General features: G+C 43.4%; 1 protein-coding gene across 12 annotated transcripts in view; it reads left to right on the plus strand.

Annotated features, from left to right (window-relative positions):
• The window catches only part of DAB1 (DAB adaptor protein 1), a 387,139-nt gene that overhangs the window by 322,277 nt on the left and 40,279 nt on the right, over positions 1 to 24,583 (plus strand). For 7 of the 12 annotated variants that reach the window (XM_045584556.1, XM_036445795.2, XM_045584560.1 and 4 more), the window contains exons 6-9: positions 380 to 499; positions 955 to 993; positions 2,534 to 2,599; positions 10,274 to 10,333. In XM_045584556.1, the coding sequence (XP_045440512.1) occupies positions 380 to 499; positions 955 to 993; positions 2,534 to 2,599; positions 10,274 to 10,333 (285 nt within the window). The remainder of the gene's footprint in view (positions 1 to 379; positions 500 to 954; positions 994 to 2,533; positions 2,600 to 10,273; positions 10,334 to 24,583) is intronic. The other 5 variants (XM_045584562.1, XM_045584564.1, XM_045584558.1 and 2 more) reach the window with 4 other exon arrangements.

Genomic DNA, 24,583 nt, shown 5'->3' on the forward strand with positions numbered 1-24,583 from the left:
TTGGAGGTACAGTATACAAATAACTTTCCTGGTGTTCATAGCCTCATTTAAAAAGAAAATAAGAGAAAACAAATAGCCACTTTGCATAAGGCCTACTCTAATTTTATTGTATCCGAAATTACTAATAAATAAAAGCACTGCCTTTTACGCCTATGATTATTATGAATTTACAAATATAATTAGTTGGAGAAATGAACTTTAGCCTAAATGCAATTTACTAAACCAATACAAACAAGGTAGAATTAATTAAAGATGGAATGCTTTCAGTTGAATTGGAAGAGGAAGAGCTGTGGGTTGTAGCCAGCACGCACAAAAGTGGGTCTTTGCAGCTCGGGCAAATCCCCTTACTAATAATGCGTTTTACCACCTTTCTCTCCAGGCTGAGCCTGTTATTCTGGACTTAAGAGATCTCTTTCAACTTATTTATGAATTGAAACAAAGAGAAGAGTTGGAAAAAAAGGCACAAAAGGATAAGCAGTGTGAACAAGCTGTGTATCAGGTATAGCTGTGAGTTTATCCCCGTCCTGGGGAAGATTGGGGCTTAAAATAATAGATGTGAAAACTGACAGTCAGGGCTTCTCTTCCCGCCGCCAAATAGCAATAAAGATGAAAGGCTTGCATGTAAATTACAAGCTCAGAAGCAAGCAGTGAGAAATGACCCCTTATTCTCTGAAATTCTAAACATGTAAGAGAAACGGAAATCTCGAATCCAGAGGAAGATTTCAGGGGAGGACAACGAAAGAAACACAGTTGCTCTTGCTGTTGTTACAGTGGATGGGGGTGGCTACAAGGGTTTTGTGGTTGTTTTCTCTGTATTTTCTACCTAATTGCCACCAACCTGTCCTACGCGGAACTAGTTTCTTTACTGTCCTGTAACTTCTGAATCCAGTCTCACATCTCATCTCTCCTATGTCCTCTGCTCTCACCCACCCCCTCGCCCTCGCTCTGCTGTAGACAATTCTGGAAGAGGATGTTGAAGATCCTGTGTACCAGGTAATTCCTGAAACCAAATGGGTTTTTAGGGTCCAGAATGGCGAGGCCTGTGGTATAGACTTGAAGCATCCACTTCCTGTGGAGCCTAGACTGGGACAAGATGCTTTCTGAGGGTAAGGACTACCAGCTTCCATGAGAGCTAGCAGAAGTGTGGCCAGCATCAGGGACATGGGGTGTGGCCATGTGCTCTCCTTTCTTGCCTTGCCTCAGCCCCCTCCACGATCTGTAAATGTCTGATCCTGAAGCTGAATGTTTTCACGAGTCTCTTGAATATTCTGAGTTCATGAGAGAGAATGAATAATGAGGTGGTTTCTCTGAGTCAAGAACTGGAGATGGGGACTGGCGTTCTGATATTTGAATGCAAACCCAAAGGATGGATCTGTAAGCTTTGGAAAGGCTGCGAGAGGCCTCTCCCAGCTTGATCAGCCAGGCTGCCTCTCTCATGAGCTGGCTGGTGTCCAGAGGCTGTTGTGAAGAGGGATTAGGAGATCCTAGAGACACCCCAGCCCACAGCTTTCTCTGCATGCTCATCAGGGTTGCAGCCCAGGTGTGCCTGGAGACATGACTTCTCTTGGGCTCAGGTATGTGCTCTGCTCAAATAGATGCAGGGAAGAGAGAAGAGGTGGCCCCTGTTCCTCACCCCAAATGCTTATTCCCAAGGAAAGAAAGAAACCCAAACATGTACTTGCTGGACATAAAACCTGAAACTTGTATTTCTAACTGGGACACACGTGGGTTATAGATATGTGTGTGTCACACTTGCATATGTGTGAATGCATATTTGCACACAGAGAGCTGCTATGCCAAAATTAAGATAATATGGATTTTAAAAGCAGCATAATATGGATAACTTGTAGTGGAAGAATTACCTAGCACATAAGACTAACAGAAGTCATATGCACTTAATGACGGCCCTTGCTTTACAATGAATGCTGAGGTGAGGATTTGTTTATAATGTGAGCTCAGCCCTTAGCTAACTGGCTCCAGAGAATGAAGAATGTTGGCCTTTTAGAAATGGGCTGGTCCTTTTGAGTCACAAAGATGCACATGGCCATTCTGATATCTAATACTTCAAACTGAGAATGAAATCCTGGTGGTATTTATGGAATGAGGAAATTTGGGGCTTATGCGCCCTTCAAAATTGGCTTAGGAACCTGAGTCTTGAGCAAAGGGAGGCCACTGCTATGATCCAAAGTTTACAAAGTTGGGACCCAGACATTCCCAGGAGTCGCCATTCCCACTCAGCATGCCGCACAGGCAGGCAGTACTGAGATAAATGCTGCTGAGTGAGGAGGCTGTGACTGCAGAGGAGCTGCTGGGCCCCATGCAGCCATCGCGAAGAACTGGCTGCCAGCCATCTGCAGATTTCTTTAGAAAAGGCAGAAATGTGCAAGGCCCGCTTTTCAGTGGTTTTACTAAGATATGTTCTCTTGTGCCTGTTTCTTTAATGCTCACTGTGGTTTATATCTTGAATTCCCAATGCTTTTTTTTCCCTCTTTCTTTTTCTTCTGACCTTTCCTCTATGGCCGCTGCATAATAGTACATTGTGTTTGAGGCTGGACACGAGCCAATCCATGACCCCGAAATGGAAGAAAACATTTATCAGGTATAAAATCGCTTCTCTCTCAGCATTGTACCTTCACCAGCAAATGTTCTGCAGGGTCTGAAGGACCAGGGCTCTCTCCGCACACTCCATGCAGGCATTCCAGGCTGGTTAAGATATCTCTGCTTTCCGTTTCCCTCCAACTTACCAGCAGTTTTCATACCTGATCATGGGATGGTTCATGGCCAGTTGGGTACAGCGTTTTAACTTATAATAGATCTTAACTATTTTCAGTCGACCCAAAATCAGCTCTTCCATTTTTCTAAATTAATTCATTGGAGGGTTGTTGTCCATAATATAGCAGGTCCTTCATTTCTCAAAAGAATGTGTTCATCTGGTTTCTTTAAAAAGCTCTCCACACTACTAAAAATGAAGTACAGATTCAAAAATTATACTTGAAAACAACATTGAGAAAGCTCACTAAAAAAAAGTAAGGATAGCTAAAGGTTTTACCCCTGCTGAAGGGAAGGTAAATTAATCTTCTTAAATGTCCTCTTATGTGGAAAACCACTAACACACTTTTAATCCATTTCATTCTCACAAGTACTCGATGAAGTAGGCATTCGAATTCCACTTTCACAAGGGGAAGCTGACACTCGGAGAGGCTGAGTAGCTTTCTCAGGGTTGTACAGTTATTTAGGACTGAGATCAAACCCAGACACGTGTGTGAAGGCTAAGCTCGCGCTTCTGCCTCATGCTTTTCCATCAGAGAGTTTGAGTAATTGCAGCCTAGCAACACATCAAGCAAATGTAACAACCTCCAGTTTTTCACTAATTAGAATTTCAGTCTTAATTTGAATATAAACATTAGAGAAGTAGGAACAATTTTAATGTATTTCATAAGTGATTTTAATTTTCTTAATTCACTTAGTTGTGTGGTCTGTTATTCTGCCTTGGGCACACATTACTTGTGTAATAAAAGCAAAACAGATTTTCAGTTTGCATCAAATCACGGAATGCTAAATGACCAAAGTATAACGTTGGCTCCATCAAGTGCTCAGTTTTAACCAGCCCCGTGGAATAATCATCTAAGCACAGTTGACCATTGAAACAATGGGTCTAAATTACATGAGTCCATTTGCATGTGGTTTTTATTCAATAAATACCTGTACTGTTTTCAATTTTTGGTTGGCAATCCGCAAATGCAGAGGGCTGACTGTATGCATTGCTCTATCCCATCTACTATATAGGGAACTTAGCATCCACCAATTTTGGTGTCCAGTTGGGAGGGGAAGAGGGTGGTGTCCTGGAACTGATTTCTGGTAAATACCCAGGGACAATTGTTTTCATGGAGTCAAAAGTTATACACAGATTTTCAGTGCATGGGGCAGTGCCCCGGATACCCATATTGTATGTTTATCAACCTGATCTGTCTGGATTGGATCCAAGTGTGAGGTTGTGCTTGGAGGTTTTGTTTAAAATCATCAATGACAAAATTTCTGTCTTCAAACAGATAAGTTGCATCTTTGTCTTCAATAGCAAATTTTCAAGTACAACCTGACAGTGCCAAAGGAACCATGAACCAATATTCCTCTGAAGAGAGAGCACCTTTTATTTTTCACAGTTTTCCTTTTCTTAATTTTTATTTATTTATTAAAAAAAAATATATATATATATTTTTTTTAATTTTTTTACAGAGAGGTCGGGAGAGGGATAGAGAGCTAGAAACATCGATGAGAGAGAAACATAGATGAGAGAGAAACATTGATCAGCTGCCTCCTGTACACACCCCACAGGGGATGTACCCACAACCAAGGTACATGCCCTTGACAAAAATTGAACCTGGGACCTTTCATTCTGCAGGCCAATGGTCTATCCTCTGAGCCAAACTAGTTTCAGCAATTTTTATTTTTAATTGCAGTTTATATTCAATATTATTCTGTATTAGTTTTAAGTGTAGAGCATAGTGGTTAGAAAATAAAATATTTTACAAAATGTTCCCCCTTATATTTCCAGCTTCCACTGTCACCACACATAGTTATTCCAGTATCATTGACTATATTTCCTATGCTATATTTTACATACCCATGACTATACTGTAACTACCAGTCTGTACTTGTCAATCCTTTCACACTTTCACCCAGACTCCCAACAATAGATGAGTGGATAAAAAGGCTGTGGTACATATATACAGTGTAGAGAGCACCTTTAAAAATAATAGACCCTTCAATATAAGAGGTCTCTGAATTCAGAGTTAGTTGTAGTTGGCAGAACTCCAGTTGTACCCTGTGGGTGTATTGGGGGAGGGGGTTTTAGGCAAGTAGAAAACTGAATTATAGTTGTGGCTCTGTTGCCAACAACCTTTGGCTGAGTGGTACTGGGCTGGGTACTTGCCCTCTCAGAGACTCAGCTTAGCTTCCCCAATGACAAAATTGGGAAATTGTTTCTTCTTAACTCACACATTGGCATGAGAACAAAACAAGCTCAGGTAGAGAAAGTATGGAAGATGCTCATCTGGGTTACACACTGAGCCCATCATATGTGAATTCAGGATCTTAAGTATCAGTACTACCAACTCAGCCATTACTATACCTTCTCAAGTTTCTTTTCTCCTCTGGGCCTCAGTTTACTCATCTGTAAAATGAGTCAATGAAACTGGGAGTCTCTCAGGCAGTGCCCTTTTCTGCTCTTTGCAACTAGTTGTCTCATCATACACTTGTGATTCTGCAGAGGAGCATGTTTTACAGGCAATAATAATGGTGTGTGTGTGTGTGTGTGTGTGTGTGTGTGTGTGTCTGTGTGTGTGTGTGTGTGTGTGTGTGTGTGTGTGGTTTTGGTAACTTTTGTTGGGTGCTGATTGTGGACTGCTCTGTGAGTGAGGGTTTATATGCAGTATCTTAATGTCCCTCACAGCAGCCTGATGTGGTTTGAGCCATTGTTCCCACATTACAGATGAAGAAAGGGAGGCTCACAGGGTTGCGGAGCTACAGGAAGTAAAACTCCCCAGTCAGTCCCACATCTGTGTGACTTTGTGAATGAGTAGCTTAACCCTGGGGCTCTCCTTAGCTCAGAAAATGTTGATGCTGAATCTCACAATCAAATTCTGTGCATCTTCAAGTCACCATCTAAAAGTCACACTTGTTCTAACAGTTCTGACCTCTAATCTCCCTGTCTGTCCATCATGGACAGGAAGATGCCATTTAAGAGAATGAATATTTTACTGCCCCCTATTGGAAAGGTCTCTGGTCATTTTTCTCTCTTGCAATTGCAGGCTGGGCCTTGATTTGCTTACCAAGAGATAAACTCTTGGGCCTAAACATAGGTCTGGGCTTTTAAGGAACTGCAATTAGGAACCTCGTTATTTTTTTTTTTTGAAGGGCCTCCAAGTGTTGCATAGCTACTCCTCCTGAGAAGATTGCAGTGTTCCTCATACTTCAGCCTAGCCCAGACTGAACTCAGACTCAGACTCGATTCCATCTCCCCTTTTCTGGAGTGAAGAAAAGGGGACTAGTGCCTAGTCCTTTAACTATTTAATGACTCTGAGGGAAGTACATAACTTCTGCATCTTAATTTCCTGAGCTACAAGTAGGGATACGATATCATCTGCTTCTAGAAGTGATGTAAAATGAGAAGATCAGCAGTTGGGCCTAGAACTCCCCTCTCTCACCAGTGTTGTCAGCATCTGCTGCTGCCCAACTGTCTGACGATGATGTGTTAGCTGAAGGGGAACATAACTCACTCACCCCATCTCGTCCTAGAGCTGCAGCTGCTCCCAACTGTGCTGTTTATAACTCCAGCTGACAGGAGGGAGGGGCTCTTGAGTAAAGTAACCTCTCTTTGAGGTTCCCCAGTCTCCTTTCCCAACCAGATTGATCATCATAATTGTCTTTCTCTTCGCGTGCCTCAGAAAAGTTAACAGCCATCCCTTTAAAATGACACAGGGCCTTGTGGTTCAAAGCATTTTTACACGGATCTCAGTTTTGACCCTTCCAGTACCTCGGTGAGATAAAAACAGCTATGATGACAGTGGCGATGACAATCATTTTAAATGTAAGAAAGTCAAGTCCTCCAATCTGAGTGCTGAGTCCAAGGCCAGCGCCTCTGATTCTGAGCCCAGAGTTCTTTCATTTCTTAACAAGCCCCCCGCCTGAGTGAGATCACAACTTCCTGTGCAGGCATGCCCCAATTTCATTCTTTTCAAAAATCATTTTTAATCACCCACCATGTGTCAAGTATCATTACTTTAAAATGTAAGTCTCTAGTCCTATGTCACTGCCTCTCCACACTACTGATATGCTGCTGCACTGACAGTGTCTTCTGTATGTACAGTACTGAACATATAGATTTAGAGTCATATCTCATCTATTAATTGGTTCAATTAAAAAGTAATTATGTATCGAGCACCTAGCCAGTGCCTGGTCCATGAGGATGTACTGATGACCATGGCCTAGTTTCCACCTCAGGGAGTTTATAGGCAACCCCTTGGTTGCTCATGACAATCAGATAAGGGCACTGAGTGCAGAGAACAGAATGACCTCTGAGGTCACATGGCATGTGGCAGAGCCAGGATTAGGAATCAGACTTCCCACTTCCTTTTAGTCCAGAACCATTGTCACTCCTAAACATCATTTTTTCCCAAATCGGTCTTCCTGAAGACATGGGCCTGCCCGGGGAGGAGAGAGCCAGGACCCCTGCTCTTTCTGGTCCCCATCCCTTGAGCACCTCGGACAGTATCCTGCCCTCAGCACTCACGTGGTAAATGGTGGATGCTTAGAGGTTTCTTGCTAAGCAGTGTTTACAGATGAGAGAACAAGGATAAGAAATAGTCCTGCCCTCAGCAAGCTTGCAGAGCAGCAGGAGTACAGAGGACCCGGCAGCTGCAGTGTGAGAGTCCTATGTCAGAGAAAGCCCCTTTCCCACTTTGCTGTAACAGCCTGGTTTCTCCCATCTCCCCAACAAGCCAGGGGCTCTGAGCAATTAGGGGCCATACCCATCTCCATTTTCCAACATCTTTCCAGTCAAAGTACCATATGTGACACAAAATAGGTACCTGGCAACTTTTATTTTTTAATGAAAGGATGCACCAGAGGTTACAAGACTACAGAGAAAGGTTCAGACGCGGCCTGGGGAGTCAGATGAGGCTCCCAAGAAGATGCCTGGGCTGAGATAAATCTTAAAGGACAAACAGGCAGATTGATATCGCACCCATGAGAGAGAAAGCAGAAAAACTTTTTCAATTATACACCGTTTGGGTTTATCTGTCCAACTGCTTTTCCCCCATTTGCAGGGATAATTGAGAGTCAGCAGCAGTTCGGCTTGCTAAGTGCCCACAGTGAGCGGTGAATTACAGGGAGCAGGAATACTGTTTGTTGAGCTCGGGAAAGGGTGAGCTCATGGAAATCAAGTGCGGGCTCGGAATTTATTGGTCCTCCTTAACAAGGATTATGTGGACATTCTTTGAGGATTCCTTTTAGATGGAGCCCAGTTATCAGGAGCAAAGAAAATTGCAATCTTCATTGGCTACCTGCAAAGGAAGGTTGCAGGAGTGGTTCTCAAGTGCCTCTTTTGCACAGCCATGCTCATGCATAGTTCCACTGTCTACAAGAATGTGCAGGAGCTTCCAGAAGTGCAGAATGTAATGGCAGAGAAAAAGAAGATCCTGGAATAGCTGTAAGGACAGTGGGGCCAAGACCCAGAGAGAGCTGTCTGTATAGTATCTTATATAATAAAAGCCTAATATACAAATTGACCAAATGGCAGAACGACTGGTCACAATAACTCACACTGACCACCAGGGGGCACACGCTCAATGCAGGAGCTTCCCCCTGGTGGTCAGTACATTCCCACAAGGGAAAACCTCTCAGCCAGAAACTTGGCTCACAGCTGGCAAGCGCAGCAGCAGTAGCAGCAGCAGCAGTGGCGGGGGCCTCTCCTACCTCTGCTGCAGGCAGGTGGTAAGAAGCAAGGGTCCCAGTCTGTGAGAGCCCTGGACTGCAAGCAGGATGTCTATCTGCTGGCAAGCAGACATCCCCCAAGGGGTCCTGGACTGTGAGAGGGTGCAGGCCGGGCTGAGGGCCTGCCTCTCCCCAGTGCACGAATCTGCTGCACTGGGCCTCCATAGTAGTGAAAAGGCCATCTGCCCAGGCTCCACCCTCTGGCCGAGCCCTTTCTGGGCCGCACTTTCTGGTTGTCATCCCTCCCTGATTGACTTGTTCTGAGGATTACATGAGAATGCACGTAAACAAATGTTCAGAATAATGCTGGCACATAGGCAACAATAGTTCACACTGTTCAGAATAAATGGCTTGTATGATAGCCAGAAGGAGTTGGATTTGAATCTGATCATTTCCTGGCTATGAAGCTTTGAGCAAAGTTCCTGAACATCTCTGAGTCTCACTTTTCACTACTTAAAATGGAGGAAACAATACCAATGTCTTAGGGCTATTGTAAGGATTTTAAGTTAAATGAGAGTGAAAATGACAAAGGAACTCAAGGAATAAGCTCAAATTCTTACTTCTGTAAGGATGGTTTGGTTACCTAGCCCAAGCCTAAAAGCTATTTTTTCTTCACCATTTCCCACATTTCTTTATAGAACATTTACCCAGCAGACACGACTGAAGGTCTACTGGCTTACTGAGCAGTATACCTGCTCTTAGGGAGCCCCCAGTCTTAGGAAAGACATGCTATCAGACAATTCTAAAACCACTGTTGGCTGATCCCATCAGTGGAGATGTGGGCTAAGCTCTGCTAGGTGCTGGGGAATGACAACCAGTGATTGCTTTCAATTTGGAACATTTCAGTACAAAGCCCTTGATTGACAAATGAGAGCCGTATTCACTTATCCACTGTTAAGAGTGTGTGTGTGTGTGTGTGTGTGTGTGTAATGCACTCATGATAAAAGAAGCTATCATTCTAACATTTTTCCATATTATGGTGCCTAGTATATTTTGATTATTGACTATCTATTTTCTCATTTGATCTTCACAATAATCAGAGTGAGAAGCAGAGGCAGTAGCGTCGTTTTGTAAGAATACAGCTTAGAGGAGATAAGTGACCAGCTTAGAATGTTACCATCACCATGTAGCCCAATCAGACTGGATGGGTGACTAAGAGAAGAGAGGGAGAGAAGACACAGATAAGTGTTCTTTTTTAATTAAAAATTGAGATTTTTTTCCCCCCTAGATCCTAGTCTCAAGCTTTTCATATAATTTCTGGGTCCTTTCCTTGAGCAAAGCCTTTGGTGATTACCCAATGGCTTACTCACGATCTCAATAGAAAAAGGATTTTGTACGAGGACCTTAATACTTGATATATTTTAAATAGCCAGGATCTCGGTCTTAGGGTTAAACAGTCTAACCTCAGGTGCAAACTGTTTAATCACTTTGGGCAACTCAGAGAACATCCCTGGGCCTCAGTTTTATATTCGGTGAAATGAGGATTATTTGTTTCACCACAAGATTGCTGAGGTCTCTGCACCTGCCTGTTCTGTGGTTCTGTGATTCTGTGAAGGAGCCCAAGGCAGAGGCAGCCTGCAGACACATGTTAAATGATTCACACACACAGCCCTCCTGGTCTGCTGCTATCACAGCCCCTTGGAGTTGGCCCCTGGGTCCTCAGAGCTGTTCTCTCACACACATATCCCCTGGAGTCCCCTTAGAGTTGAGTTCTGGTTGCTTTGTTCTTTTAAAATGGAATACCAGAGTGTTTTGACTGTGTTGTATTTTTATTTTTCCATAGGTTCCCACCAGCCAAAAGAAGGAAGGTGTTTATGATGTGCCAAAAAGTCAACCTGTAAGTGTAAGTACATCTCCTTTCTACTGCCAGGTTCCCGTGACCTGTGTTCATGTGTCTGCAACCTGAGGAAATGGACCTTTTTTCTGGATAAGGGTCACAACCCATGTGGCTTCTTGCTGGGACTCCTTATTGGGTGGGAGGGAAGGAAGCATAGAGAACAGACTGGTGGGGCTGCTGATCTGTGTGAAGGTCTGGCTTTGTGAGTGGCAGTGAGTTGTACTATGCAAACCACCACATACAAGGGATTAGAGGTTTCAGGTATTCTTCAGCCAAAGATTTTAGGGGACATTGTCTTTGTTCTGGGAAGATTTTTGGCCATCCAACTTGGAAGTGGTTGAAAAGTTTCAGAGGAACAATAGTAGAAGGGCTAGTCAAACCTTTGCAGTGTGTAAGGGTCCAGCCAGTGGCCAGAAAACTGTGGGAAAGGCCATGTGTAGTGTGGTGTAAGGAGGACCCAGAAATTCACTGCATCCAAACCCCATGTGCTGGTGGGACTCCTGGAAATGCAAGAGAGAAAGGAAATTTCATGCTCTAGGCCCAGACCTACATTTAGGATCTTCTCATGGCACTTTGACCCCTCTGCATAGGGTGTCCCCAAAAATGTATGCACACTTTGAATGATGATCAAGGCAGTACTTATTAAAATATATTTTATTTTCAAAATTGAGTTCTTTGCTGTTAAAGTGTGTACATTTTGGGGGAGGGGACACTTTGTATAATTAAGGGTGTACTGAGGGGCCAATGAAGGCTCTAGAGCAGGGGGGCATGAGATTTTGCCACAGCGTATGTAAGACAAACAAACTAACAAAAATAACTAGGATGTCTAATCACTATTGATGTCAATAAACTCAGCAATGGGTGGAAAGAATATGGTCTTGAATTCCTGCAGACCCCCTAGAATCCCAGCTCTGGCCCTTGCAAGCTGTTGGGAGAAATGACTCTCTCTGGAACATTGTTATAGGTCTAGACCCCACACTGTGGGAGATATAAAGACATACCTGTGTGTTTCAAGATCAGATTGATAAGGGGGTTTGAAACCCTATCCCCTGAGAAGTAGCTAAAGGACTTGGAAATGTTTGACCAGGAAAAAATAAACCATGTAAAAGAGAATGCAGAGATGAGAGTCCAGTGCACCATGTACGGAGGGGGACTGTGGTGCTCTGTGCCAGTCGGCTCAGAGAACTGGGACCAGTGGGGGCAAGGAAGCCAGTTCCAGCTGTAGTGAGAGTGAGCATCTGAGGGGTATGGCTGTGCAAGGGTGGAGCAGCCAGCAGCTGAGACGGTACACTCCCCAGCCTATGAGACCCCTTGTCAGTAGGACTGTGGGAAATTTGAGCATGGGATTGGCAGAGGACCGAGTGAGCTCTTGATGCCCTTCCACATCTGAGGTTTTGGATTCTCCAAGTTGGGAAGTCTTTCTGGTCTAATTCTTAGTCTCTCTTGACCCCCCTCCCCTTTGTACTTATGAAATTTATTTTTGCTGAGTGTCCATTTCTCTACCCCCACTGGGCCAGGATCTTACTGAAATCACCATTCCCCACCTAAGTACTGCTTGCAAAGCCCAATTCAGGTTAGTTTTAATGAAAAAAAAAAATCTAAATATGGGCCCCTTCCAAAAACCCAGGTCTGGAAACATAGTAGAGATTATGCAATGGGTGCCACTCAGAGAAAAGTAATTTTTCTCCTTGAGGCCCTTGCATTTAATCAGGCCTCCTTGTCACTGAGACATGGATCTTTCTAGTTTCAGCTGGTTCAGCCCCCAGACACAGCTCCCCATGATTCCATTTATGCCTATATTGCCTCACTGGCCCCTAGCAGGAGTAGATACTAGAAGAAACATGCCTCATTTGCCACCTTCATTTTAGTGAATTTATTAACCAACCTGGCCTCACCATCTCCATGCTTAATAGCTAAAATAAACAAAAATCCAAGTTCCTTAGCCTACACAGCATAGACAGCACTCGGGTCCCAGCCTTAGTCTATGTCTCTGACCGCCTCCTCTTGGTCCAGCTCCACCAAACTAGTTTCCTGAAGGAACCAGCCCCCACCTCTCACCCCCACCTGCTGCATCCATCGCCTAACAGGTCAGCTTAGCTGCAAGCTCTGTGCCCTTAAGGAGACTTTCTGGATGTCTGCTCTGAACTGTGTCAGAGAGCACCCCTGCCTTGTGCCCTCATAGCCCCATCATTCCTCTCTTCATAGCCCTTACACACAGTGGGAATCCTCCTTCTTCCCCATTGCTTCCAGGAGCTTCCTGAGGTTCTTGTGTTACCGGATCAGGCCCAGGGCCTGGTACATGAAAGCCAGGCACCTCACAACCGCTCAAGGGATGTTTAATAAATCTATGAATGATTCTACTCTGTAATAAGGGTTTATGAAAATCCCCGGCACTTTCTTTTAATGGGAATTCTCTGTTTGTCCAACTCTAAGATATCTATTCAACATAATATGGTTTTGTTGGGAACTATCTGGGCTGCCTGAATGGCCCACCAAGGCTCCAGCCTGCTGTTCCCACAGGGTTCTGGAAACATCCGATGGTGATGGTGGTTTTTCCATGAATGATTGCAGCATTGCTAAATGTCTAGAAGAGGCAACAGGTAAAAGTGATGGCTCCGATGGAGAGGCAGATGTATGCAGCTGGAAAGTTAGCTCCTGCTCTTATCACTGTGGGACTTCTGACACTCGTCCTTGTCCCTCTGAATCGCAATGTTCTCATCTTCCAAAGGGGTTTTGAATCTAACTTGCAAGGTGATTTTGAGGAGAAAATTGTATCTGTATTGGAAAGTTGGTCCCACTGGCCTAAACTCTCAGATGTACTTTATCCCCTACATATTCCCCTGAGTGGGCTCTTCCTGCCCTCTAGGCTCCCTCCTGCAGACCTGCTGCCCTAATGAGGCAGCTCCCTGGGACACCTCTGTACTGTCCCCTTCTTCTAACAGGTCTGTTCTTGGGATCATGCTGTGCTCCCCTCCACCCTTTCCTAGGAGCTCTGAGCCAAGATAAGGATGAAACCCACTCACTACTGGAAGTACACATTTCACCTCTTCCTGGTCAGGGCAGCCAGAAGCTTCGCACAGGGGCTGACCTCTCCTGTATTGTAAATACATGGGTATATTTTTTTGTGTCGGGATCCCTGAAATCCAATGGCAAAATGCTTGCTGACAGGAAAGGTTAGATGGTTAGAGACACAGGGAGGTTTCAGGCAAGAAGGTATGCTTTGGGAAAAGCTTTGAAAATTGGGCAAGATTGCAACAGTCAATGGAAAAATGGAGCATATTCTAGGCAAATCATCGAGCTCCCTCTGGCCCCTTAGTTTACATGGCCTGTGCTTAGCAGCACTCAGAGTGGATTAATGTATGTTCAATATCCTTCTGGAAGAAATGGGGACATACTGGTGGTCTTCCTTTCTGCCTGCTGATACTGTTGGTTCTGTTCTATAGACAGATATCCTGCCTCTTTGGGACATTTCTAAGTGGGGAGAAAGGTGTGTGCTCTGCACCCCATTACTGTATTCATTATTTAGTGCTTTTTGTTCCATTAACATGATTCTAGCTCCACAGTGGATCCTCAAGTGGAGCAGGAGAGTCACAGACTCTGAAGTGCCTATTTCAGACCCTTATATGCCCCACAACACTGAATCAGGTTGAAACTTACTGTGAAGGTCAACTGTTTCAAGGACACAGTCCTAAACCTTAAGATGATTCATGTTGGTTTTTGCATGAGAAATACTTGGTGATTTTATTCTTCCCTTCTCTCTATTACCCCCTCCTTATATTTCCCCCTCCCTATATTCTTATGGCTGAAAATATATATTTTATCCTTCACCCTATAATAGCCCAGTTTAAAAGTATTTTATGTAGTCGTATGAGGCATAAAAGATTTTCTGATGATCAGTAATAACGCTTGGGAACCTTCAAAGGGGAGATTCTTAAGTTTGGCATAATGGTAAATGGGACAGACACAGGTTGTCAAATTGATAAATTGGACTTGACATTAATTTCCTTTTAATGAAACACAGATTCAGAAATGGAAAGGAGATTCTTCCCTCATGTTGGGTGTGATCTTTGTCAATCTCTTTGACTTTCTTGGTCTAATTTTTCTGAAAGAAAATGATGACCATCTTCTTTCAGCAACTTAGGGCTCTGATGAGACTTATGGGGCAGTGTGGAAGCATCTTCTGTGACAATGAGGCTGCTTTTATAGACCCTGGGGAAGTGAGGAGTGAGGAACTCTATGGATTAGTTGCCTCCACTTATTTTATGGAATATCTTAGAATTAAGAGAAAGGCCCAAGTTTTAGGACAAGAGAGACCAAATCTGGGTTCAATATAGGAAAGAAAGTGAACTCTCTGAGCTGATTTTCAAGGGAAATGCAGCCTCTTAGAGGAATGAGGTCTCTGTCCCTAGGAGTATTCAAGCTGCAGGTAAATGGCTCCATAAGGATTCTGTTTTGTGAAGGTGACTGCAGTCCTGGGCCTCAGAATGATTTATCTCCTCTCTCATTCCATGTGCCCCATGTTCATTATGTCCAGTATTTATTTACCTCACCATCCTCTTGTTCCCAGTATCCTAGCTGCCAACCCACATATGTTAGAGGCCCCATGTCTGACTTTATCATTATGACCTTGGATTGAAAGTCACCCACACAGAAGTGCACAGCACTGACCTGGGAAGTTAGTACTCTGGGTGGAAGGAAGTTTACCAGGTATAATAACCAAGTCATTTCACTGAGCAAGCATTTGGCATAGTGCAGGGCCTAGAAAATCTGTTTCTCCTTCGTAACCTCTGAAGAGCTTAGAATTGGGGCTCTACATCTTTCTGCTGTGTCCTGGGAGAAACCAATAGAAATTCCAGTGGGATTTGAAACCCAGGCCACCATTCTGTTCCTTTCTCTGTTTTATAGTGTCAGCACCTGGGCCATATGTACTAAGAGTCCAAGGTTGTCTTAGCTGTGGAAAATGCAGGTACACTTAATTGAGCATCTGCTGTATGCCATGGACTGACTAGGTTCTGGTCTTTGCTTATCTTTCAGTAATCCCAAACCTGGGAAGCAGATGTCATTTAGCTAAGGAAACAGGCATCAGAGGTCACATAACTCACCTATAATCACAAGCGAGTCAGTGGCAGAGCAAGAATTTGACTCGGGCACCCACACAATTTCCACTAAAACATGCTGCCTTCAAGGTGAGAGAAATACAGAGCCCTTTCTCTCTTCACCATCACCCTAATCAGAATGAATACTCAGGCTGTAGTTCCCCTCACCCAGTTCTCATTGTTTTTGAGTCTCTATAATAGCACTTAGTCACTGGCTGTAAACACCTTTCTCATCCTTTAGAAGTGCTGTGAGTCGGGCCCATGTCTAATTCATTCCTGGACCCTGTCTCTTGCTTTCATCCTCATGATATTAAGAAGGTATTTGTGATTCACAAAGAACCAATCTTGATGCAAGCTGCCCATCTCTGAAGATCAGAAAGCCTCTCATGGTGCCACTTCTGCCTCCTACCCTCCAGGTGACTATGTGTTGCTTTATAAGACCCCATTCACCTAACCATTAGTTGTCAGCGATTTTTCCTTGCCTTAGATTTAATTCATTTCCCTGCTGCCAATTTAGGAAGAGTCAATCCATTAACGTGAATAATTTCTCTGGACAACTGTCCCCTACCTCTCCCCACTCCCACCCCCTCCCCCATCCCCATCTTTCATGGCAAATAAATTTTCATTCACAATTCAGCAGTTGGTTTTCCCTTTAGTTTGAAATCTGGATCAAGACATTGCATAATTGGATTAAACCTAGTCTGAACATTTGTCAGTTTCACTTCCTCATTAAGCACCACATTGTAGAGAAATTATAATTATCGCAACACAGTTAACATAGATGTCACACTAGAGGAGGTCCGCTGGAAGTGAGGGAAAGGAACCTGATCTCCGTATTCCCACAAATGAAATATTATAGGATTGTGATGTTTTGCTTGAGTGGGCTTTCTTTTAGCTGTGCTTATAAATTGTCCTGAGTCAGAATGCTGAATTTCTAGAAGTCCCAGAGCTAGTAGGAATGCTATAAGATGCTCCCCAGCAATGCAAGAGTTCCTAGAGAAGGATTGTGGGAAGTTCAGGTGAACATTCCTGACTCTGGCTTTGGCTCACATAACTGCAGTGATAGACCTTCATTATTTTTGTAGTCTCAGAGCTCCAATCATTACAAGGTCCTTCTTTTATGGAGTTTTCTTACAACTTCTACTCATTTATTTATTCATTCATCCACTCATTTGGAAAATATTTGCTGAGAAATTCCTACCTGCCAGGCAGTGTTCTACTCACTATAGATACAAAGAAGACTGACTGTTTAAGCATCTCAGTGATCTCAAACAGAATACAGTGAATAAAAAAAATGACAGTATATAAGGACTGTGACTGAGATGCTCTGGGAGCAGAGTGGAGGCCAATAAACTTTGACTAAGGGATTTGGTGAGGACTTCTCCCAGGGGATGGAGTTGAGGTAGTGTCTTAAAAGATGATGGAAGTTTGGCTGTGGAAAAAGGGAACAAGGGTGGAACAGCATTCAGGAAGAGGGAATGGCAATGTTTGAAGACATTGAAATGTGGAAAAGCCTAACATATCCTAGGGACTGATGAATAGTCTGGGGTGGCAGGGCCACAGAATATCTTTGTGGGAGCAGAAGACAAGGATACCAGGGGAAGTGAGCCAGGGGCCTGAAAGGTGGGGCCCAGAGGCTGGAATTTGTGAGAAAGCCACTGATGCTTTCAGGTGATAGAGTGACACTATTAGAGTTGCATTTCCCAGCATCACTCTTGTGGCCTGTGGCAGGTGGATGGACAGGTAGGGAAGCCATTAAGAAACTAATGGAATTATCTATGTGTATGCATCAAGATGGAGTCAGGAAAACAGAGCCCTCACCACTGTAATACAGGAAATTAAATGCGGAGAAATAGTGACAAAGGTATTAAAAGGACTGAAAAGCCAAACAGGACACTGGGACAACCCAGATTATTAATATTTGGAAGCTGCTACCATCCCTAGGGGAGAAAGGACAAAGAAAGGAGGTGCTGCCTTAGCACAGCCCAGGAGCTGGGACAGCCAGGATCCAATTACCAGCAGGAACTGAGGCACAGAGAGAGCTGTCCAGCAGGTCTGGATTCTGGAGAGATGGATTGTCTGGAGGAAACTAAAACCATGGAGGAAGTTCAACCAATGCTGAACACTATGAAAGAAAGATGGAAAGAAATTCACGTCTTCCTTCTTCCCACTATCCATTTTCCCACCACTGTCTCCTGATGGCCAAACATAAATAGAAATATGTTGACAAGGAAGCCTGGGTAATGTAGTTCACAGGGATCCGCCCCTGTCATGCAGCACAGAGCTGGGAGAAGGCAAGAATAGGTCTGAGGACAAATTGATCAAGGAGTAGACAGATGAGGACCAGGAGTAGATAGGTGAAGACAGGGCTAGACAGGGTCTGGACTGAGGGTGGGCCCTTCAGAGAGAAACTGAGAGAAAGAAGTAAATTTGAGTGGATGGCTAGGGTTTACCTGGAAAAATCTTGTTGATATGGGAAGTGAGACAAACACGAGGTTCAAGCTGCTTCCAAGGTGGCAAGCTTTGGGAGGTCAAGTATGAGGCGATGTGGACTAATCGACTCCTCTCCTCTCTTATTGCTCTGTCATTTAACGTACCTGCTCTTCTACATCTCCAACTTCTGCGAGTGTGTGTTCATCAGCTTTTCCACCTGCTGTTTTCAGGTTCTTGCCAAAGGTGGTTGTGATCCCTTTCATCTTCTCTGTTCTCAGTCCATGACTCTCCTTTGGGCGGTGTCATGTTACCCCTTTAAATGATATCTGGCTCTTTCTCCCAAGGTGTAAAAACTGAGCTGTCATGAATGGAATCCAATAGAGTTGTGGCTAGCTCACTGGCAAATCATTGCTGGGACTTGTTTTCCACAAATGCAAATAGGGATGGGGAATCAGTGTTTGCATAAGCCACTGCCTGTTGTACTGTTTGCTCAGTTGTGTGTTGGCAAAAATCATGTCAGAATAAAGCAATAATCCCTCCATGCCTCTGCTAAAATACCTACTAGTGCTCTCTTAGAGGGATGGTCTTCAAATTTTTTTTTTTTTTAAGATTACAGAACCATTATTCAAACAAAACATGCCCAGTAACCTTCTATATAAACAGGAAAGAAAGAAGAGATGTGGGTGAAGCTGGGTTCAAACCTACATACCTGGAAGCCCTCTGAAGGACAAAAGTTTCTGGAAGGGAAGAGACCCGGGGAGGGTAGTGTGAAATCCACTATTAAAGGAACCACCAGTTCCTGCCATGGGGGCAAAGTGAGGAAGTCAGGCAAGGAGGAGGTCCTATACATTCTTGCCCCCAACTGAAGCTCTGTGATTCTGGATCCGTGAACCCAGGTGGCAAGCCCACTTTTTGGGAGGCACTAAACCAGTGGTCGGCAAACTGTGGCTCTCAAGCCATATTTGGCTCTTTGGCCCCTTGAGTGTGGCTCTTCCACAAAATACCATGTGCAGGAGCGCATATAAAGTCCGATTAAAACTTTGTGGCCCATGTGCAGAAGTTAGTTTTCAGCTCTCAAAAGAATTTCAATTGTACTGTTGATATTTGGCTCAAGTGACTAATGAGTTTGCCAGCCACTGCACTAAACCAACAGGATGAGCCTGCAGTTTGAGTGAATTGGAACTTCACACTTCTCAGCTATGTGATTTATTTGACCCTGGGTAAAGTGCTTTATTTTTCAGATTCTTCGTCATAACCAGTAAACAACATAGAGTTACTTCTCTGGGTCTTGTGAGAACTAAATAACAGATATGACTTCTGTTATGTTTGCCACAGAATAAGAACTCAGTACTTTGTAGGCAATGTGGTATTAAAGTTAAAAGTATGAAACTTATAGCCAAACTGTTTTCTCCCTTGAATACCAGCAGTGTAACCTAGAGGAGTTATTTAAACTTCTCTGTGCCTGGGTGTGTTCATTTGTAAATTGAGGATAAAGACAGTGTTACCTACCTTGTAGAGTTCTTTTGAGGACTTGGATAACATATTATATGTAAAATCTTTAGAACAGTACCTGACACATAGTAAGTACTCTGTAAATGTTAGCCATAGTTATTTTTATGAGCAATAATATGGACAAAAGTCTAATTACCAACTGCTTCTTGAGTAAGAACTGGCCCAGCCAGTAAGGTGCTGTTATTCTAGTAAAAGGGAGAAGGTTAATGTGCCAGAGTAAAGGGCTGGAATGCCTTCAGTTCTCCTTGCCAAAGAAATAACGTCAACAAGATCAAGTTTAACTCAGTATCTTGGGGTGGGCTGAATCTGCAGGGGAGTGTCATGCTATGGTTCAGGAAAAACACACAATTGTAGCTATCAAGTGTTGAGCACCCAAATAAGGGACTGTGACAGGCACTTCATTCTCTACTTCAAGACTGTCCCCAAACAACTACAAGACATAAATCACTTCTCTACTATAAAGGATACTAAAAATCAGAGAAGTTAAATCACTTGGCATGATTAGAAGAGGCATCACTAAGAACTTAATCCAGTTTCCTCTGGTCCTAAAACTAGAGTGGCCTAGTTTATCGTCCAGACTGTTGCTTTTGAAAATAAGAATTAGAGCAGGTCAGTAGGCACGAGGAGCACTCTTAAGAAAACCAGCGTGTAAGGCCACCCTACCCAAAGTTAGCAAATGCTCTTCCTTCTGGACCAACCTATCTCTAGACCAGAACACAGTGAGATTTCAAACAGAAGGTAGGAAGCATCTATCCATCTGGTTCCTAAAAGTCTTTGCCAATAGTGCTACTTGTGCTACAGCAACAGCAGTCCCATCCCCAAGATGCAGCTGCACAGATGCACACTTGCTCCTTCAGTGGGCATAAATCATGTGATTCAGAGATCTGTGCATGGTAAGAAAATATGAGTCAGAGGTATCCGTTAACTGCTGCTGCTGTGAGTCTGTCATTATTCCTCTAATACAGATCATTAACATTCACAGAACCTTAACTACAGCACTAATGAGCAGAGCTCTACTATGCACATTCCCCATAAATATCCATCCATGGTGACACATTCTCTTGATACAGTAATTCTGCTTTTCTGGATAAATCATCATGTTGAGGCTCTTTCTTTCTCCCTAACTGCCGTTATTAGTGGTTGCAAAAGAATAATGAACAAACTCTAGTTATAAAAAAAAAAAAAAAAAGGAGGGAGGTAGAGATAAATGAATGATCATGGAGAATAAAAAAATATATATTGGTGACAGTTCCAACCCAAAGCACACAATCCCTTGTTTTTGCAATGACTTAGAGAGGAGTCAAGAAATGAGCATTTGTTGAGCAATTACTGGGGCCGGGGTTGCAGCTGGACAAGCTGTGTCTGTTTCAGTGATTCCTCAGCACTGAGTTTCCTAACAGTCAATTGACACTTCTAAAGGCACAGCTTCTCGGGGTCTGCTCCCTCAATCTGCTTTTGAAATGCTTGAGGATCTTTTTTCTGTAAAAGGAGATGTATAAAGCTCCCTGGTGGATTCTGAGGCTTGACTAAGTGTATTTGGTTTCATTAACATGACAAGTATTATTATTTTTTTCATTTTATGGATGAGAAGGTTGAGGTTGAGATGCTAAGGGAAGAAAAAATAGTCTAGTCATCAGGGACAAATCACTTGTTTCTCAGCCTGTGCCTAAAGAATGGCCCATGTGAAGGTGACCATTCTTCCATGTCCACCTCCCATGTCCACCTCCTGTTCTCTGACCTGTCATAGTGTCCTGTCTGTGTGTCAGCATGTTTCTCTCTAGCAGGTCAGCCTCTGTTCTGATCACTTCACAGTTCGCCTTTCCCGCTGCTGCTGTCAGCTCAGGACTTTGTGTATTTCCCCCTTTCCAACATATTTTAGCCTCATGGCCTTGTCTCTGACTAATCCTATGTTGTTGTTGTTGTTGTTGTTGTTGTTGTTGTTGCTGCTGCTGCCGCCTCAGAAGTTCTAGTCCCTCTTCCCCCTGTAATCATCGGAAGGACACTTGCAGTGTGAACTGGCCATGGCCCCACAGAGAAGATTGGAGTAGACTGAGGGTAGGTTCCTGAACTGCCCACCAGGGTTCTCCTTCCAGAATTGGACCTCCCACCCTAGTCTTAAAACTCAGGTCATCTGACATGCTTTGTTCTCTCCCCATAGCATAATGGTTCAGAGCATGTACTCCAAAGCTAACCCTCTTTGGTGAGAATCCTAGCTCTTCCACTTACTACATATGTGATCTGGGGCAAGTTACTTAACCCTTCAGTGCTTAAGTTTCCTCTCTGAAGATAAGGATTACAGTAATAGCACCTACATGTGTTGTGATAATTAAATGAATCCATACTCGAAAGCACTTGAAAACAGTGTGTGGCTCATACACAGGAAGTTGCACCTAAGCATTAGCTGTTATTTCTATCCTGCATGACCCTTGCCTGACCAATAAGGGATAAGGTTTTAATATTACTGTTTAACCTAGCCCTTCCTCTTCAGACCAGAATGGGTAGTTTAGGATATAGTCTAGAGATAGAATCACCATTTCTTAATGAATGATAGGATATCAGGGTGTAGAAAAGAGAAGGATCAAGAGTAACAGATACATTTGGGGGCTTTATGGATCTACCAAGACCAGAAATAATAATGTCAACCCTTTGAGCCCTAACCAAGGAGATATTGTTTACTTTAAATCAAAAGGGTTTGCCATAGAAGAGACGGAGCAAGTAGCTGGGTAAAGAGATCTCTGCTTGTGGAATTGTAATATCTCACTGAATATACCATCCTTTTGCCCTAGCTACATGATCTTCAAAGATAGGGTGCCCGTCAAGCAGGGAAAAAGCCAGAGACCAGAACACTGGTGTCAAGTGACGAAATCGGCATTTCCTTGTTCCTGCAGCAGTATGCACAAAGTGGCTCTTTCTTTTTAGTTTTATGTTTTCTGCAACAATGGAAGGTTCTTCCTAGAACCAGTGTCTGGTCACGTGTGCATCACTCTGTTCAAGCATCCATCCCGCAACTGGGTCCACTGTGTGTCAGCTCTGTGCCAGCCACTGGTGCCAAACAGGTCAGGCCAGGTCCTACCCATTACCCAGCTCACATTCTATAGGGGAGTGTTGCCAACAAACAAGTAAACAGACAAACAGGTATGTGAGCTGGCCAAACAGGGTAACATGGCAAGTGCTGGGCACTGCTACTGTATTTAAGTAATGAGTCAGACAGAGGAAGTCTCTCTAGGGAGGTGACATCTGAGTTGAGATCTGAATTCTGAGAAGAAATCAGTCCGATGAATAGTGGAACCTGAACATGGAGTGACAAGGGCAAAGGCCCTGGGACAGGACTGTTCCAGTGGCCCATGAGGAACCAGTGGTCCGTGAGGGACAGAGAGATCAGAGTATGGTGCGGAAAGGAGACTGATGGGAGATGAGTTCAGACAGAGAGGCAGTGGCCAAGCATGGACAGGTTTATAGGCAATAGTAAGGAGTTTGAATTTTACCCTGAGTTTAATGAAAAACAGAGCAGAGTTTTAAGCAGGGGAGTGAATCTGGTCTTTTACTAGTAAAAAAAAAAAAAAAAAAAAAAAAAGTACTCTAACTGCTCTATGGAAGATGAACTTAAGGGGATGAGAATGGAAGCAGCAGTTTCAGCAAGAGGGAATGCTCCAGAAGTGATTGGGAGAAAAAGACAGAGCTGCGATATACGCAGGGAAAGAATTGGCATTTAATGAATAACTGGGTGCCAGGGTGTGGGAGACTTGTGCATTTGGGGACTGTAGCTTCTAGATGTGAGTTGGTGGCCTTTACAGACATCAGAAGACAATGAAAGAATGGTTTTTGGGGACATCAGAAATAAGTTCTTTGGACGTTCAAAATTTGAGGGTAAGTGGTATGGGACATAATTGCTTCACCAGTTGCTAGCTACTAAGAGAAGGAGTAAAAGAACAGTTATTGGGTAGCCAAGTCACAAGGATGTCACATTCTGACTGCCACCTTAAACCAAAGATGGTTCTCACTAATGGGGAGGACTTGAAGAGTACAGATGGAAATGCCATCAGATATTGGAAGGACCAGGACAGTGTGCCTGCCCCTTCTCTTACAATTTGTTTTTTCTGGGGTATCTTCCAGTATTTCTTTGAAGTTAGTACCCGGCCCATTAATCTAATTACAGAACCTCATTAGATAAATGACAAAGTGGATATGACATTTTTTTTTCTTGAGTTTATAATAACACATGCCAAGTCTCTGTGAGTGAGCAAGTGTGTGTATGTGTGTGTGTGCACAGGGGGTACACACATACCAGTACATGCTGAGCATTTGAAAACACCATATGGACTATCATACACTCCACTTAGTAAGTCATATTATCACCAATATATTTTCTGTTCAGTTTTTTATTCTCTTGTATAAGCAAATTTATCACCTCATTTATTCTGTGTGTGTTTTTTAATTTATTAATTGAATATAACTTCTTTCTGTATCCTACCCACTGGACTACTATATCTAGATATTAGGAATTTGAAGGTGAGAAGGGACTTAGAATTTCTACAAGGCCATAGTCTGTAGTAGAGAAGAGAGAAGGTAATCAATCACAACTGGACATGGGTGGTGCTCAGAAAAGGATCATCTAATTCATCCTAAGGGGCAAGGAGGAAAGCTTGGAAGATGTGACTAGACTTAGGTCTCAAGGGATGTCTTACAGTTCTCCCATAGAATAAGGATGGGAAGAACAGCCAGTCACAAAGAATAGCTCATTCCAAGGCCTGCAGGGAAAGAAATATACAGAGACCTGTTAAGAGGACAGGTGAAATTATGACACCAAGTTGCAAACTATTTGTAGGTTGGACAATTAATCAGAGACAGTTGAGGATAATGCTCTTCCAAATTTCCTCTGACTTCAAATCCTTAGGCTGCTTTCCATGTCTGGCTTATTGGTGAACATCATCTCACTTGATCGTCAGAGCTCCATGAAGAAGCCGTGTATGTCCCTGACTGTTTAACATATGACCAAGCCAAGTTTTTCTTGTGGCCCCAGTTTTCTTGCTGTAAAATATGAGCCACATTTCTCTGCTCTGAATTATTATTGTCCCTTGTTGCTGTATACAACTGTGTGGGGGAATTGTGATCAGGTAGAAAGGAACTGGACTAAAACTTTTAACTTAAGAGTGTTATCCAAGCTCTTCCATTAAAATTACCATGATTTTGAAAAAGTTGGAGGCCTATTTCTAAA

The sequence above is a fragment of the Pipistrellus kuhlii genome, unplaced genomic scaffold (assembly GCF_014108245.1).
Source record: "Pipistrellus kuhlii isolate mPipKuh1 unplaced genomic scaffold, mPipKuh1.p scaffold_m20_p_2, whole genome shotgun sequence".
Lineage (NCBI taxonomy): Eukaryota > Metazoa > Chordata > Mammalia > Chiroptera > Vespertilionidae > Pipistrellus > Pipistrellus kuhlii.